Raw genomic sequence first — 18,530 nt, 5'->3', positions numbered from 1 at the left:
GCAAATCCTTTCCAACACAATATGCAATATTGGTTTCCTTATAGATCCAGTTTGCACTACGTCAGAGAGTTTTACATATGCTTTCAGCATCAAATGTGATCTGGAAGATTGGGAAGCTGTGTAACAACCTTGACTGATATACTACAGTGAAAACTTGTATACACATTCATAACATTGTGCTAAGACTACAGTTATAATCTCCTGAAGTACTCCATTCTAAACACTGTATGCACATAATTTAAGGTAGAAAGTGCCTCGGGTTCAGATATTCAGACTGTCAAACGTCTATGTACAATTCTTTTCTGATCTACCACTTATGGGGGTTCATTTTAAAGCTCTTGGTGAAAAAAAGTTTTCACTGTCTAAGTATGATAGTGTAAGATTTTCGAAAATCCAAAATTTTATTTTCCCCATGGAGTTATCTCAGAGATGGCAGCCATTTTGAATTTCAAATATTGCAAAATCTTGAGTAATTTGTTTTTGCTAGTTATAAACTTTGCACAGTGACCCGTGATTTTTATTGTTGATTTGGTAAGAGAATGTTTAAAAGTTTCATTTAGGAAAGTTTGAGCAAAAGTTTAAGTCTTTCACTTTCAGGGCGCATACTACCTTAATTGCACTACTTGAAACACAGTCTAATGTTTATGTTATCATTTTTACTGTTGACAGGAAAAGATGCTGTTAGATTATTCCAAAATCTGCGTAGTTTTAAAATTTATTGATGGCACATACTTTCCAACAAAAGACACCGGTGATTTGAGTTGATTAATCGCATCTTCCACACTGACTGTTTTCTTCTCTGTTCCATAGGGATTACGTAACATTGCCTGAAGCAAATAAAACGCACAACGCAGAAATTCGGTAAGACCGGAGACAAAGCTGTACCTGTGAGTGAAAAGTGACTACATGCACTGATATGATATCAGCATTAATTTGAGCAGAAAGATGGTAAGACTGAAACATAGCAGGTGGTTGATATATTGGCTATATTAATGATATAGAGATGAACCAATTTCAGTGTGGCAATTGTAGTAAATTAGAAAATTTGATGCAATTTTTCAAAGATGTTTAATCCCTGCTGTAAAACTTTGCAGAAGTTGGTGATCAGGAGTTTCTTGGTTTGATAACAATGCATAAATAAAATTTGCAGAGAATTGACTCTGAACACGAAACGTATACAACACTGTAAAAAAGAAGCAAATTCTACCACTCTGCTGACAAAGTGGATAACTCATCATGTTATAATTGATAAAATTTAAGACACTTACCTGTATGATGGGGATAACCAAGGTTGGATCAAGACCCCATGACGGTTCTCTCAACTCAGACTGAAAATGAAAAATTCCACATAATGTCAAATACCAATCTTTATAATATCAACATGTGTTTGCATTAATCTTGCAACACTAGTGATATGTAATCTCTCAGAGGTACTCTGTTAAGATTGTGATTTTCAATGATAAATAATGATATGATAATGAAAGTTCTGCACTCAAAGAATTGTTTAATTTGGAATATCTTTCTGGTCAAGGCTGAAATTTACAAGCTGTGTATGCTTTAATGTAGTATGTTGATTGTAAGCTGCAGGTTAACTGTGGGTATAGGTAAACTTACTGACAGCATACATACAGTTTGACCATGTCTGACCTCACCCAGACATTGTTTTAACCTTTGCAGTGTTGGTTTCTTTTTGTTCAACTGGTAAGATATGTACACCTGACAGTTTTGGGAACTTCTTAATTTTGCCAGCATGTTTAGTCTCCTTATTGCCAAAGGTTCAATGCAAACCACTGTCTGTGATTAAGATGTTGTCATGGAAATGAGGGATTGTGCACTGCACAAGCTTTGATTTATGAAACTTGTAGTGTAGCAACATTTCATATATCTCAAATATCTGTTGCACTGTGCTGTTTTTAATTGTAACAAATAGATATGGCACACTATATTAACTTTTTAATTACCTCACGAACACAGCGATGACCATGATCTTGCAGGAAAGTTTGAAACTGCTTTCCTGCCTCACCACTTTTTCCACTTTTCAACCATTCTGCAGCAGTTTCAGCATTCATGGAGAGAAATGTGTCAGTATTACCAGATTTTGAAATCTCCTTGGTAACACGCTACAAATAAATGATGTTTTGAATATCAAACATTACATCACATAAATTTGTTAACATTATATCTGTGCACCTAATCACCATATTGAACAGCTGATATTTTTATTTCAGCGATCAATTTTTGCAAAATTTCTGAGAAGTTCAATGTTCAGAATCATTACATAGGTAACACCTTATAAACTTAGATGATGAATATAGGGGTAAAAGGTTTTATTCTAAAGAAGGAGAGATTTATTTTCATTGATGACCATGCAGGGCAGCATTATAGTAATTTTGAAAAGCAAATGATTTTGGGCGTGGCGGACTGAAAAAATATAATTTCACAGAAAACTCGATGACTCTACATCAAGAAGACATTTAAATGATAAATAACATGATTAAGCAATAAACCACACCCAGCGACAGTATACCACGAGATTTTGACCAGTTCACAACATATCTGCATCAGCTAGAGTGACTGCATAATACCAAGTGAACTGGCCAAAATTAAGTTGTTTATCCTTTACTGAGGTGGTTTATTTATATCAAACTATTAAATTGAAATTCTGGCGTGAAACATCAAAAAGGGAATTTTTCTATAGCTGAGAGGTCAGGTATGTTCCAACCGTGTTATATTGCGAAATTTTAATATAGCATGACCATTTCATATCTTGACAAATCCAATTGCTGTACTTGTGCCATCAATTTACTGGTATGATATAACAAAAAATATTGCTGGACTTTTCAATGTCGGTGTCAATGATAGGGTTGCGGAATAAAAGAAAAAATTTAGGATAAGGAATCCCAGTAAAACTCAGTTCATATACATCTGACAAAAATAACTGTTGTGCTAAATGTAATTTTTGATTTCTGTATCTGCAGGATAAAGTTTTTTTTTGATTCATTACTATTTATGTTGCCTACCTCCATGGCAACGGGTACATCAGCACTGGCAACATCTTGGCAATCAGAAAGTAACAATGCTACGTCTGAGAAATTCTCTGTGTTCCATGCTGTTGACAAAAAGTTACATGAATTGAGTGTTTTTCTTCACTGAATCTCTATATTAATTCAATGACACTTGCTTACTTTTGCAAAATCTCAGTTCTCAAGATATTTTTGTTTGTGATCTCTCTATTTCTGAGAAAGTTACTTTTTTGCATTCATGAAGAATTTATTATTTCATATAAATCTGATGATATCACGCTCAATGTTAAAAAATAATCAAAAATTACTAGAAGGGCTAATAAAACAGTGCTGCCAGTTTGGATGGAATAAAAAACTCCATGAAGAAATGTCCTTTCTTTATAACCATATTATTGAATGTAACCTTCAAAATGGTCTGACAATAATTGAACGCACCTATCCATTTCTTATCTTTGCTTATAAAATGAAACAAACTTAAGGCATAAAAAGTGCACTGACTTGCTTCCAGTACTAATGTAGTCACAAGAAAGCTCTATTCTAATGAACAAAATTGTGAACTATAATATAAGACTTACAGTGGGATAATCTTAAATCATGGAATATCAATGCATCCTTCTTTGTATGTTTTTTGATGAAGAAAACACAAATTCATAAAATTATATTGTAGATGATGAAGCTCCTGGCATATTGTATTGGCTACACATAGCTCATGTATCAGTTACTATGGCAGCTAAAATTTACCTTGGTAATAAATTATGAAGAAGTAAAACAGCAGACCGAACCTGGTGTTGGTGAAATACTGCTAACACTGAACTGTAAGAGGTATTACTTACTGCGAGTAGATGAAGCTATGATCGCCACCACAACTTGACTCCACATTCCTGACAGTGTACTAGCGGTCACCGAATCATCAAATGCCTGAAATTAAAACACGAATTGTTCACAAACGTCCACTAAGGAGAGATTATTGGCTTTCTGCTGATCTTTTGCAGATTGACATTATCAGGCTGTTAACATGCAATTTTTTCCAAGATGTCCTTGTGGAATTTTGATACTCAAACCAGTATGCATTTGTAACAAGGAAATATGTACATTACAAAATATGTATACAGCGATGGCAGCCATTTTGAATTTCAAGCATCAGTAAATATTTGGTAGTTGTAAATATTGGGTAAGTTTCTCTGGTAAAACCAAAACCCCTGATTTTTATTCTTGAGTTCAAAATTTTTCTTTACGGAAATTTCGATCAAAAGAAATTTTAGATTTTCAATATCAAGGCACATGCCACCTTAAATCGAATGTCGGTAAAAACTTATCATAACTTGAGACTTACTTTATCATAGTCAGGAAGTTTTTGGTTTATTTCATTGTACAGATCATTTGCTGTACTTCTATCATTCACTTTATCAAAATGATAGGATTCTGCCATCTTCTTCAATTCATCAAGTTTGTTCCTGGCATCTATCTGACTCTGTGAAGCAAAAAAATCGGCATTAAAGATTTTTTTAATAAGACAGACAATTAAAGGGCCAATAATGCTAACTTTTGGTGATATTTTTATTATCTACGGTAAGTTTTATATGTCAATCGCAAGTTCTTATTCTATTCCCAAAAAATGTTGAAACACCCATTATTTAGCTTATCAACATTGCATATTGTGTAAAATGTACCGTTATTGTTTACAGTTGAATTCACTAAGAATTGACTTGTCAACAATAAAAACAAAGTTTATTCACATATGGGCTGACTTGACAAGCTGAATACTGTGTATATCAACTTGCTTTGGGAGCAGCAAAAGAAACCATTGTTGACATTAAAACCAAAATAGTCTAAAAAATCATCAAAATATAGCATTACTGGCCCTTTAAGAACCCTAGCAATCGTGCAGGCCTTGTATTACTGGTTCTTTCAACAACTGAAGGAAAACATAGTTGAAGTAATTGTTGATAAGATCCACATTATTTCTAGTTGTTGAAACACAGCAAACAACACACATCACTTCACCTTTGCATCTGTGTTTGATTACCACCAACCTTTATGAATTTCAAAGAGTTGACATGTGTCCTCCACCAAGATAGTGTTCCATTGTACTTGTTCAGCATGGAGTTAGTCATTTCATGGACAATCTGAAACACAGAAATTGAACTTTGATAATTTTGAATTAATGATAGTGTGAATGACGTCTTGAATCTATGAAATTGTCCGTGACTGATTAAAGGAAGGCGTTTTGAATCAATGAAGTTAAAACATATGGCTTTTTTGGCCTTTCAATGAAAGAAAGTTAATTAACAATGGACACAGAAGTAAAATCGCAACAGAGCTCTTTTCATATTAAAGTGAAATACTAACTAACAGCTTTACAGAGGTGATATGAAAGAAATGCTTTAACATTTCTTGCATATATCAATTTACCATTATCACATTATAGGCAATGTATCCTTACAATTGAGCATACAGTCACATTTTCTACTCCTTGAACAATGCATGCATTGAAAAGCAGGGTGAAAGCAGAGTGTGAAAAAAAAAGCTTAAATAGCAGATACTAGTCATACCAAGTTTATTCCCAACCTGCGAGCATCATCTGGATCTATGCTATGTCCAGTATCATGGCCAGCTGGCAGATGAACTGAGACATCTACCTATGTGGAAAAATATTATGACAATGTGGATGATAAACTTGGAGTTGAAGCAGCTGTGTTTGCAAAAATCCATCGAAATGAACTGACGATAGATGTTAATGGACATTTGGCCCGGATGATTGAAAGCATTATTGCTTCTTAAAGCAGTGATACCATGAACTTTGGTTGTATATGAAACATATGAGTAACAAAACTGAAGTGTAACATTGATGTCAACTTACTCGACCAAAGAGAGACAAATCAGCCATCTCCTTGCTACACAGACTGACCCTGTCCCTTGAGAAATTACCCAGCATCTGAAAAGTAAAAGGACGGTTGTGATTTGATGATATTCTGCAAAAAGGTAACCCCAAACATTGCTGTTACATTGTTGCTGATATGCAAAAATGTGTGTTAAGTTGATTTCGAAAATCAAAAATGTCACTCTGAAAAGACATACCGTATGTATGATCTGTTGTTCAAATACAACGATTCATAGCTACAAGTTGAAAATTATAACACAAAAGTGCAAAAGTTAGAATATGGTAAGAATTCTGGGATACTTACATGCATATTAATGAAGCAATGTGCATGCCTAATGAGCGTAGTCTTGTACACTGGCCAATACTCTGGTAAGACTCCAAACCTCTGTTGCAGGCCCTGTGTGGCAAGAAATAAGTTAATTTCATCTCCAAATTAGATAATATTAATTGTCAAACCTATGTATCAAAAAGATTCCTGAAGACACAATCCCTGAAGACACATCCAATGAGTTAGTTTTATCAACTGTGCCTCTTAGAGGGACTGTGGTTTTATCAACTGTGGAGCATAGCTGACACGATGAAATACCAGGGCTGATAGAAAAACTTTGAATTAATTGTCAGGATGGATATTGGTGTGTAACATGTGCATGTGATAGAACAAGAATGCTGCACTTTCAGAGGTGTTTATTGGTGAAAACCAAGTAAGGAATGGTCATGTGATATAAACCACTGGACCTGATTGGGCAGGTATGTCAAACAAGAAACATACATGTAGACAGCTACCCTAATCCTGTTCCTACCCTTTGCCCGAACGGTACCTAGTGGATAGCACAGCTACCCATCAAACACCAACCCTAACACTATTCCTACCCTTTGCCCAAACAGTACCAAGTGGATCAGACAGTCACCTACATTCCCTAACCTTATTTCTACCACTTGCCCAAATGTACCCACTGGATTAGACAATTACCTACTAGACACCTACCCTAACCCAATTTTTACCGCTTACCCCAATGAGTGGGTGAGAAATGTCTTTACTTAAGTTGGAAATGTCAAGGTGTAATATTCCTGAGACAACATGTAGATACAAACAAACTTACTTGCATGGATTTCTCAATAGATCTTGAAAACACTGATTCAGTGAGTGGTGTGATAGCACCAGGCATCATCTCCCTAGAAACACAAACAAATATATAGATCCTGTATTTGTGATAAGCATTAATTCAAACGACTTTCAAAATACTTCTGTTTTGAGTTTGTTGTTTATTATCAGGAAATGACCATACAGATATTGGAAAGACCTTTCACCAATGTATGCCTTGTGATCTTCTGAAGCCGAACTAAAAAACACAGCTAAACTTTCAATTTACTTGAAGATCACAAATGATCTGGAAGATGAAAATTTTATCAGTAATAATATTACTGACAATGTTTTTTGTTTTCAAGATCCTATGCCATGTTTATACATTATCACTTGCCTACATTTGTAACAGTTACATATTTTCCATCCAATTACAATGTTAGTTTTCTTTGCAGTGTTACACAAATCCAGAATTTTCGACGGCCTTTAATGGCTTTTTCATCCTTTCAAAAGATCACTTCCACAAACTTCCAAAGAACTGAAATAAAAGCACTAGAATCACAGTCTATACTGTACATCTAAAAACATTTGACAGAATTTTATTTTTTCAAAATAAAACGCAATGTTGTTACAAAGTATTGAAGTCCCAGAGAATTAAAAAAATAGTAGTAAAAAACCATTATATTTTATTCCTTTTGTTACTCAAAGATACCTGTAGGCTGCCATAGCAATCATAGAAATAACTTTATTATGCCAAGTAGTAACAGTAGAGTTAAAATTCACAAACCCAATGTTGGCTGTAGTCACCCATTCATGATCCATAGCTAATGGACTATCAAATTCAGTCATTAAACTCTCTTCTGTTTCCATTTCCAATGTTGTGATTGGACGAGCCTGTCCACAAACAAAAGAACAAACACCTTGTAGTCTTGGTGATCATGTTATATTTAATGATACAATAGCTATAATTTTTGACAATATTTTCATCATATTTTTTTTTTACAGTCTCCAAATTTTTCTACCTTTTAATCGTATGTTGCAATACAAGGTTGTAGCCAAGCAAACGCACTGCGTTGTGTACAAACAGACAATGTTATTGTTGGCTAACAAATTCCTGTATAGACTACATAATTTATGTAAACACTGTTGTAACAATAACGTACGACGCAATCAACATACATGTGGGCATGTAGTTGAGCCATTGATATATCAACATCACGCACAATATACTGGGTTTGTGTACCTGAGAGCAGGTGATAATTTGCCCTCCTGTCATTGGGCAAATTGTCTCCTGCTGCAAGGGCACATAAACCCATGTATTCAGGCAATAATATTTTTATTACATGCCTCTTCACAGATAATGGTATATATTTGATTGTACATGTATCACAAAACAAATTTATGTGCATATGTATGAGATAGGGCCTCATCCTTTTACCAAGTTTGAAAGAAATAGCTCCTGACATCTCTGAGAAATTTGCGCAAACAGATACAAGGACATGACAAAATCTATGAGGCCAACCTTGACTATATGTCCATGAGGACTAATAAATTAAATGTCACAGCTTATGGAGCCTATACATTTCAGAATTCAGGCATTACATCAATCAATGAAGAAAAATGGTAAAAGACATAAAACACAATCCTGTAAGATTCTGAAAGCGAGCTTTCATAATTCACGGACAATCTTATATTTCTTGATGTAAACCATGACTGAGAAGATTCATACAGTTTGCAATCATATCTACAAAAGCAGATGTGATTTCAATAATGACTGTATGTGGAATAAGACTGGGGCATGCACTTGAATTTCTGTAAGGTCATGTACTGGCAGATTGTAGAGCCACGCTGTCTCACCAATAACATACCTGGAGGACATACACACAGCCATCTTTAATTGCCCATTCCATGTCTCTGGGATTTCCATAGTGTTTCTCTATCTGTTGTGAACAAATAAGATACAAAGAAATTGTACAGTGGTAAACATTTGTAATATAACTGATGTAACAAATCTAGTCTGGAGTAGAATTCACTTGTCAACATGTAGCAATGCAGTCTACATTTGTACAAGCTGAGTTGACAAGCTGAATACTGAGTATCTCAACATGCTTTGAAGAGTTGAACAAGATAATGTAATTGATGGTAAAACCACAAATAGTGAAAAAATCCTCAAGAGTCACAGCTACTGGCCTTTAATGGCAATGATTGTGAAACACATGTAAAGACACTGAATATTAAGTCAATTTCTCAATTAAAAAAGACCCACTAACCAACTTTGCAATAGCTGCCAGTTTGTATATGAATTCATCAGGTATTGAACACTTGCTAGCATCGGTATCAGCCACTGTAGATGTCACAGTGCCACCATTCTCTGTAATCAGGTAAAGGCCATTGTTGAAATATTACACCGCAACATTATGGCAATATCCTGCATGTTTCTAGTGATCTGTTTTTCAACTGAGCTATGTGTACATACATCATCAAACACAAAGGTCATCTTATACCCTGCGAAATAATTCCAATGAGATAAAAATTAAGGGAAAATTTCCAAACCCATGAAGGGATGTATCTCAGTTTCCCAAGAGGCTTGATATAAGAGTGTAAACTAGCAAAAACTAATGGAAATCTATGCAATATTCAACATGCAAAAATACCACTTAAAAAGTACTGAATCTGACAAATGATTGACTCCAAGGATAATGTTCCTCAGAATGTTGATGCGATGACTTCAAATATTTGCAACTGGTTGACTGTGATGATGAATAATGTTGCGAACATTCTTTACAAAAAAATACTTTACGGAGGTGTCATTCCCTTCTATAAAATGTACAATGAAAATCCTGCAGAAATACAGTGGCATATCCCTCATAGTATATCCCACAGGATTGCACACAGTTGTAACAAACTGTATTCAAACGACACTCTCAAAATATATGAAACTCCAAGAGATTCCCATTGGATTCCGGTAGGACTTTACTCACAGCTTTCCTATATGGAATATTTATGAAGTCTCTCCTAATCAATGATATTACATGATGAAAAAGATCATATCACCTACATATATTGAATGTACACTTTTCCAGCTATTTTATGTATGAGAATTATCACCAATAATGTCTGTCTCTCCTAGCCAATGACCAGCAGGAAAATGAAATCGGACAACACACACAAGGATTCAGTTTTTGTTTCTACAAATGAAAAATCACTGTTCATTCATTTAAAGAGATCAAAATCATGACCTACATTAGGAGTTCACATTATTGTATGCCTCTCACCTTGTACTTGAAGTTGCTCTTGTTTTGAACCGATGTCTTTGGAGATTATTTCAAAGTTGCCATTTTGAGAACAGGACAGTGTTACTGTGTCTGGCTCTGTGCTACCTGAGACAACACTCTATTGATCAACAGAACACAAATACATGTACGTGAAATTAAAAAAAAAACTGACTTAAAAAGTTCACTCAAAACTGCAGATATACACTGTCTTTCAAGACTGTGCTGACATATTCACTTAAAAAGTGTATTTGTAATATGCTTTACATTTAAAAGTCTTGTGCCTTCTCATAATCCATACTTGGTTTATTTATTGGGATACCTTAATCCCATGGGAATAATCACAGGTTTGTTCCATGAAAACTTGGCTCAAGTAGTGGGAATCTTGCCATAGAAAGTTGACATATCAGTGGAATTTGCCATTTTTAAGAGCCATCACACTGGAAAAAAATTTTTCTGTATAGAATATAACGCAACCACAGACATTTTTCTCTGTCACTCTTTCACAGGAAATGTAGCTATAATTAATGACTTTTGTCATTACAAAGACCATGGGCATTGTGGCAAAAATCCAAATTTTCAGTAAAATGGGGTCACTTAAATACTATCAAATAAATTTTATCACAAGATTCCGTAGATTATCTGACTTTCACCCTCAGAAACTATGTTTTTTCAGAAATTTGTCCAAAGTCATTTCACAGGAAGCACAGAGTGTCTGTCTGGGACAATTTTTTAGACACTCAAATTTCGACAAAGTACCAGTATTTCTGGACATGTTCTAATGCCTGTTTGGACCAAATCTGAAGCTTCCAAACTAAATTCAGTTTTCACAATCTTGGTTTAACTCCATCGAGTTAACATACAGGGTATATGGGCCATTTTGAATTTCCAGTATCTATCAATTTTGGGTAATTTGTTTCACTATCATCAAAATTTGCACAGTGATCATCACTGAAAATGAATGGTCCAATGTTTCCTTGAGAAAAGTTTGAGTGAAAATTTAATACTTTCAGTTTCAAGGTGTGTAATTTTTTCAATCAAAACTTCATGCAAACAAATTGAAAACAAAGGCAGTGTACTCTCCAGGCCACAAGCACAGAAGTTGGTAGTGCAATATCATCACATATTAGACATAGCGCCCCTAGTGGCCAACTATATAAATCTTTTGTCTATTTTGGTAACTATAGTGATGAATTGCTGTACTTTGTTCAAGTTGAAGACAATTGAAAGCATACTTTTTATTGAACGTCCATGACAAGTTAAACAGCTGATAGCATGGGATATATAAATATACTATCTGATTGGGTGAAATTTGCCGAAATGACAGGTTCACAACTAACCTCTCCCAATCCATAATTGGAGTTGATTACCATCTGCTTTGGATGTCCTGTGATTGGGTGCCATGAAAATAACACACCTGGGAAAAAACAAAGACATTGGAAGTTACTGCCATATATGCCACTTAGAAAAGCTGTTTATAAATTCTATGACCTGAAGTGACTGAAATATATCATTTGGTGATTCTGACTGGTACAAAATTCAGCCTATGTTAAAGGGACAAAGTCGCTTTTTGACCTTTTTTGTGATATCAAGTAAAACTACTGCCAATTCAGATTTCATTACAAAAGTTTGCATGCAGTCCGAAATTGGTAATCATGTATGATCAGCCATGCATGGTAACACTTGTGCACAGGACTTGATTTTTTGGTACAGATAGACCTTAAAATGTTTCACTGAAATGTTTCTTGTCTGGGTGCAAGCAGAGTAGAGGTTGTACACAGTTGACCAGTATTTCTACATGTTTCAAAAAGTCAAACAACACAAACTACTTTTCATATCAAAAACAAATTTCATAAAAAAAGGTAAAAAAGATTGACTTTGTCCCTTCAAAATGACAAAGAAGACAACTGAGTACAGAGTTAGGCAAGCAGCATTTGAAACCCAATCATAAAACCTTTCAGTGTTTATATGTACCTCAGACTTTGATCCTAACTCGAGATCTCTTTATGCTTTTGAGTGCCAAAGTCAACTTAGACACTGCCTTCATAAAATATAGTGTGAACAATTTTTTCAGATCAAGACAATTTCTTTTCAGATTTTCCCCAAAATTTTGATAAAAAATTGTAGTCAATGAAAAGTTATGTCCTTTAGCTCCAAAATTACAAAAACAATTACAGAAAAATTCATGAAAAATTGTAAAATTTTGCACTAAAATTTAGGTGGGAAAAATGACAGCTCTCAAATGGTTAATTGAAGTTCAGTGATAGATTACCATATTTAAATAATACAGAAACCATAGTGTGGTAAGAAGTTCACAGGGAGAATGGAAACTAAAAACAGATCTCCAACACTTTGCTCTGCATGTATTATGTCAGCTGACTGTTACAGATTGACAAACCATAAATACAGATTGAATTTGAAATGATTCACTTTCAAAAAAGATTAAAATTAGAAATGATTTACACATTCATATTTCATCTCAGAAAAGGCAGTGATTTGATCAGACAATACCAGGTCAGAATGCCAAAGAATTACACGGGTCAAAGTCCTTTATTGGTCAGTACTATCAATTACCTGATATTTGCGATGACACCATTTCTTGAATGACAACTCCCATGGTAGAGTTGACTGACTGGCCATGCTGCCTGGGTCAGAGATATAAATCACTGACAAATGAAGTTTGAGGTTACTTGATTCCAATCTAGTACTGTAAGTTTGATATATTTGCAACAATCTACACAAGAAAAACTGTCCCATGGCATCCAACTATTGATCAACAAATGCCAAATTCTGAGTTAAAACATTTACAATGGACATATGCGTTGGATGAATATCAAGCTTAACATTCTTTTGGTCACTTTACATTTCTCCTTTACTGATCACAAACTGTAAACCCTTTGCTGTTACCTTTGACCCCTCATTCATGCACAGACATGTATATCAACCCTTGAAGTCCCATAACATGCCCTTGTCATTGTGTGATCCAGCTAAATTATGGTCTATAAATCCACATACTGTTTCTACAAGTAGCAATCACGGGTACCGGTATACTATGTTTGCACAAGGGGGATGAAACCATGGCTACAACTTACCAGTTGAACAGGTTGTAACTCAGTTTATAGTTTACATCACAGGCGCACGACGTCTTTTAAAATCACTTGTCTGTCGTTTTAATGTTGAAACATGCATTCTATTAAAATCTATGCAAACGGAATCGTGCGGGCAGCTATTGAGACATACAGTGAACAGTGCCCCGTGCACGGCTGTGGCCGCACAGTTCTGCTGTTAATGTTACTAACTTTATACAAATGGTGAATTTTAAAATCACTTGTCTATCATTTTAATGTTGAAACATGCATTTTATTGATAACTGTGCAAACTGAAATCATTCGGGCAGCTTTTGAGACATACAGTGAGCATGCAGCTCCCAGATCACGGCTGTGGCCGCTCGGCTGTCTTGTACACATAACTCTAAAGGTACGAAAGTATTGGGAAAATAATTTTTAAATTAGATAAAATTTACAGTTACTGGCCATCCTCGAGATTCAAACTTCAACTTAATCAAGGGAATACTTACAAAAATTGATCGATCAGCTTCCTAACTTGTAAAGTCAACATTGGCCCTATCTACGGCTGATAATTAGCGCAATGTTTTTTACGGACAATTCCCATGCCAGCGCCACTTTCAAAGTGTGCCGCTTGAAGTTAATGCATGCGCATATTTTTCTTTTAAACCAATACGTCATTGTTATTCGTACTGAGGAATAGCCTTCAAAATGGCGGTGTCACGGGCGTTGTCCGGAGGTAAAATTAGCGACTTACCAGCAATTACATGGCCCAGTGCAGTTTTTTGTGTTCAAGAACCCAGTTGATCGATTTAGTACCACGCATGCGACAACACAGAGAAGTTTGAATCCCCAGGGTTGCCAACAACGTTTTATTTTACGGATTTTATTTAAATTATTTTTCCAACACTTTCACACTTTAGAGTAATGTGTACAAGATGCGACAGCCGAGCGGCCACAGCCGTGTTCTGGGCGTTGCTCACAGTATGTCTCAAAAGCTGTCCGCACGATTTCTGTTTGCACAGTTATTAATAAAATGCATGTTTAACCATTCAATTACAGACAAGTTCGCCGTGTGTATAAGTAACAGCAGAGCTGAACGGCCACAGCCGTGCACTGCACTGATGGGCACTGTTCACTGTATGCCTCAAATCTGGCTGCACGATTTCCGTTTGCACATTTGTTAATGCATGGTTCAACATTAAAATTCAGATAATACGTGATTTTAAAATTTGTCGTGCGCCTATGGTTTACATGGAAGTTTACCTTCTGTACTGGACAGCTTGGTAGGAATACTGTGATGCCCAACACTGACATACAGCCTCATATACCTGAGTGATCAAATGTGAAATACGACAAATTATATCAAAACAGTACACTGGTGGAACCAATACAGCAATCAAACACAGCAATCTGATAGGACGAGATGTGAAAATAAGTGTGCTATATTTGGGATATACATGAAGCATGGTTGGAACTTGGGTGAGCACTAAGCTAGAGAAAAATTACATTATATGCTCTGGCATATACATGTATGTTGTGAACTGGTCACAGTCAAATTTCAATAAGTATTTGATTCTGTCAAAACTTCACGGGAAGGTACATGCAGGAATATTGTTGGTCAAAATGACCTTCATGTTTATGAAGGTCTTGTTACCTTAGAAACGCCTTGTACTGCTAGTAATGTTATCATCTGACCTGCAGCGGATGCATCGCTTGTATCCTCTCCTGAAAATTCAAAAGGATGTCAAATTGAAGGAAAGCATCAATGAATTGTATGAATACAATTTGATAAATAGGGTGAACTGCAGATGGAATTCATCCTTTGTGTTTCAATAACTGCTCAATCGATGAAACATGACATATTCGAGCAATGTCTACAAGTTTATTTCTATCGCTCATTGTCAACTTACGATTCACTTCACCCTCCAATGTTTGCGTCTTTTAGGTATTTACTGGTTGCCATGGGCAACAACTGCTGTGTGATGATAACAATGACAACCACTTTAAATTGGGAAATACATTTGCCAATTTTGACTGTGATTATTGAATACTGAAAACCATGTATTTGAGATAAGTAATTGGCAAAACATTCATTATCTTGGGAGTTTCAATGGAAAGCCTGTCAATGAAATATGTACAACTGTACTCTGAGGCTATCACTGGTATTTCAATGCCTTATGATATTTTTCCCACTGCATCAACATTGTTGGAAAAACTTCTTCAGCTTAGTATTTTATCAAATGCTACATTGAAGAAGGCCTTATGATGTGAAAATAGAAAATTTTTGAAACTTTAAAATGAGGAGCTTAGATGATAACTTCCAACATTTGTGACTTTGTCACTCTGTTTCTTGCTTTGCACAGAATGTTTCACTTACATAATTTTTTTTCAAAATGGCGGTACTCCAAAATCAACATTGGTGCCTTTTTCAAGTTCAACGTGGACAAATAAAATTACTAAGTCAACAATTTCACTTACCAATGGCAGATGATCTCACAGCAAAGAGGGTCTCTTCTGTTTTCTCTTGAAATATATCTCTAAGTGTAGTTGATATGCTTTGTTTGATAGAATCTACCATCTCTGACTTTTGTATCTGTTCCACAACTCTGCAAAAATGTCAAGCTTCATTTAAATTAAGGTAGTTTGCACTTTAAGTTGCACGTCTTAAACTTTTGCCCAAACTTTCCTCAGGAAACCTTTCAATTATTCTCTTTCACAATCAGGAATAAAAATCAGGGGTCACCGTGCAAATTTTGGTACTATGGAAACAAAATACCTTCAATTTACCAGTATTTGAAATTCAAGATGGCCACCATCCGTGTGTTAACCCTTTCAGGCCTAAACCCCTATACATAGGGGTAGCTCTGCTAAGTTACCAGAAGGTCATGCCTGAAAGGGTTAACTGTTCAAAGAAATATTAAATTTTCAATTTGTACAAAAATAAGCCCAGTAGAAAAAGTTTTGTTACTCCATAAGCTTTAAAAAGAGCCCCAATAAGTAATGAATCAAAAGAGCATTTTGTTTGAGATTTTGAATATCTGTCTTTGAAGTGCATTCTACCTTAAAATTCATGGTAAGTTAGTATTGTTATAGTATCTGCAGTATCAAATTCCTCTGACAAAAACAAGACACTAGAAAATATATACAGTGACTTTATTGATGTCCAAAGTAGGAAGCATTCTGACTTATCAAAGAAACATAATAAAAATGCTGTGTACCAAAATATGTTGCATTTTCACAAAGTCTACTAATTTCGTTTCATTTCTAACTGTAGTAACTTTATGCAACCTGAGAGAGAGAGACTTTGTTACCTACTTGTTACAAGTTTTCTCAATGTCACCACTACGTACAGCATGACAGGTTTCTCTCAGCTCATCTAGCAGGCCCTGCCAGTCGGGACACATCTGAAATAGATGACAAACATGGTGACACTAAATAGTAGATTGGTTTCACGTCAGAATTGTCAGCAACTGAGGAAAATATGGGAAAGGGAAAACACTGGTAAGGAGGGATATTTTCCGGTAGCAAGTAAATGGGAAAACGGTTGTTTTGCAGGAAAATCATAGATGGTAAAAGATGGCTTTCCTTATATACAAGCACTAGTACATGTATGGTAAGACCAGAGAAAAAAAAATTATTATATTTGTTCCTAAGATTTTTTTTGGAAAAGCTACAGTGGTAGCAAGCAAATTCTTTTTTTTTTTTTTGTGAAACATTAAATTTCAAACTAATTACATTGTTACTGATGACTTGGAGTCTGGCTTTTACAAACTGTATACTGTAATAGAGCTATTTCATATACAGGCAGTGTTGACACAACAAATTCTGAGCATTTCTACATGCCCCAAGAAGAAAACAAAAAGTGGTTAAAATTTGCACAACAAAATGCTACAAATAGCTGCAATATGGAATTACATATTTGCTAAAATTTCAAATATGAATTTCCAAAGTAGCTCAAGTAGAAGCTGCAATTCTAAGGAACAATTTAATAATTCTTCATGGTTTTGTGTGGTTATTCTTCTGGGGTGTGAACATTGTGGTCTTTCACATGCTTCTACAACACATGGTCTTGGAGCAGACATGTGAAAAACTTACATTGCTGTTATTTCTATCAATACGTTTACACAATGTGTTTTCTATGCTAGGTTATCATAAGTTTGATATTATGATGACTGTGATGGAGTTATTAGAGGTCAATAAAGCTACATAATAGACTTTTGGGTGTTAAAACAAGGTCTTATTTTAGACAAATTGAAGCACACTGACCAGCTTTGAATCTACATGGTCACTGTCAAATCTAGGGACCACTGGACTGAAGAAATAAAATGCTGTATACAAGAAACACGATGAGTAAATATTGTAACACATGGCACTGGCTTACTGTACTGACATCCAGTATTTGATTTGGTTCTTGTTCTTGTCATGAACTGCTAAATGGGACAATGGCCATAAGAAAACATGTTTCATTTTCAAAGAAGATGACTTGGTAAATAATATTTGCTCACTTCATTTCATTATCTGCAAATCCTTTATCAGGAAGCAATGAACTGTGAGAGAATAGCTTTTTGAATATAGCAGAAATATATGGCTAATGTTATGTATAAAGAAACTATTGGTACCTCTTCCTGAAGTTGGTATGCAGCTGTCGTCACACAAACACCACCTGGTACAATGAACTGTAAGAAACACATCTGGTTAACTTTAAATACCATAAAAAGATGCAACCAGAATTAAAAGTAATAAGAACTCATTACCATCTATCCATTATTTCATCTCTTTCATGCCATTGGCAGCCATTTCAAAATTCAGAATACCAGTATTATGTAAAGCCTATCTTCTTCATGAGATTAAGAACTGCTTTTCTAAGTGTACCTTTTATGGTGAGTAAGTACAAGTATACCCCCTAGAATAGTGGTAACTTTGCACAAATATACCACCTAGGATAGTGGTGAATATGAACATTATATACCCTCTAGGATAGTGGTGAATAAATACAAATATACCCTCTAGGATAGTGGTGAATAAATACAAATATACCCTCTAGGATAGTGGTGAATTTTACCATAGTTTAGCAGAGCGTTCTTCAGTCTAACCAAAAATCAAGATTTCAAAACATAAATGCTTTATTGCAGTTGATACAAAATGTACTTCGTTCATTGTCAAAATTCTGATAGAAAAATAAATAAGTGAACAAAGAGCCTTTGC

General features: G+C 35.1%; 1 protein-coding gene across 2 annotated transcripts in view; it reads right to left on the bottom strand.

Annotated features, from left to right (window-relative positions):
* Positions 1–18,530, bottom strand: part of LOC139122671 (rifampicin phosphotransferase-like) — a 39,655-nt gene that overhangs the window by 7,274 nt on the left and 13,851 nt on the right. Inside the window, exons 11-32 of one of the 2 annotated variants that reach the window (XM_070688276.1) lie at positions 17,945–18,001; positions 16,641–16,729; positions 15,804–15,931; positions 14,980–15,050; positions 14,589–14,653; positions 12,832–12,902; positions 11,598–11,674; positions 10,261–10,378; positions 9,256–9,356; positions 8,854–8,925; positions 7,773–7,879; positions 7,005–7,077; positions 6,209–6,301; positions 5,884–5,958; positions 5,576–5,662; positions 5,057–5,149; positions 4,357–4,494; positions 3,857–3,941; positions 3,021–3,109; positions 1,962–2,120; positions 1,269–1,328; positions 733–827 (exon numbers count right to left, since the gene is read on the bottom strand). In XM_070688276.1, the coding sequence (XP_070544377.1) occupies positions 733–827; positions 1,269–1,328; positions 1,962–2,120; positions 3,021–3,109; positions 3,857–3,941; positions 4,357–4,494; positions 5,057–5,149; positions 5,576–5,662; positions 5,884–5,958; positions 6,209–6,301; positions 7,005–7,077; positions 7,773–7,879; positions 8,854–8,925; positions 9,256–9,356; positions 10,261–10,378; positions 11,598–11,674; positions 12,832–12,902; positions 14,589–14,653; positions 14,980–15,050; positions 15,804–15,931; positions 16,641–16,729; positions 17,945–18,001 (2,003 nt within the window). The remainder of the gene's footprint in view (positions 1–732; positions 828–1,268; positions 1,329–1,961; positions 2,121–3,020; positions 3,110–3,856; positions 3,942–4,356; positions 4,495–5,056; positions 5,150–5,575; positions 5,663–5,883; positions 5,959–6,208; positions 6,302–7,004; positions 7,078–7,772; positions 7,880–8,853; positions 8,926–9,255; positions 9,357–10,260; positions 10,379–11,597; positions 11,675–12,831; positions 12,903–14,588; positions 14,654–14,979; positions 15,051–15,803; positions 15,932–16,640; positions 16,730–17,944; positions 18,002–18,530) is intronic. The other variant, XM_070688277.1, reaches the window with a different exon arrangement.

This window comes from Ptychodera flava, chromosome 22, assembly GCF_041260155.1.
Source record: "Ptychodera flava strain L36383 chromosome 22, AS_Pfla_20210202, whole genome shotgun sequence".
Lineage (NCBI taxonomy): Eukaryota > Metazoa > Hemichordata > Enteropneusta > Ptychoderidae > Ptychodera > Ptychodera flava.
The sequence above is the reverse complement of the archived record's forward strand: the minus strand, read 5'-3'. Positions and strand labels throughout refer to the sequence as shown.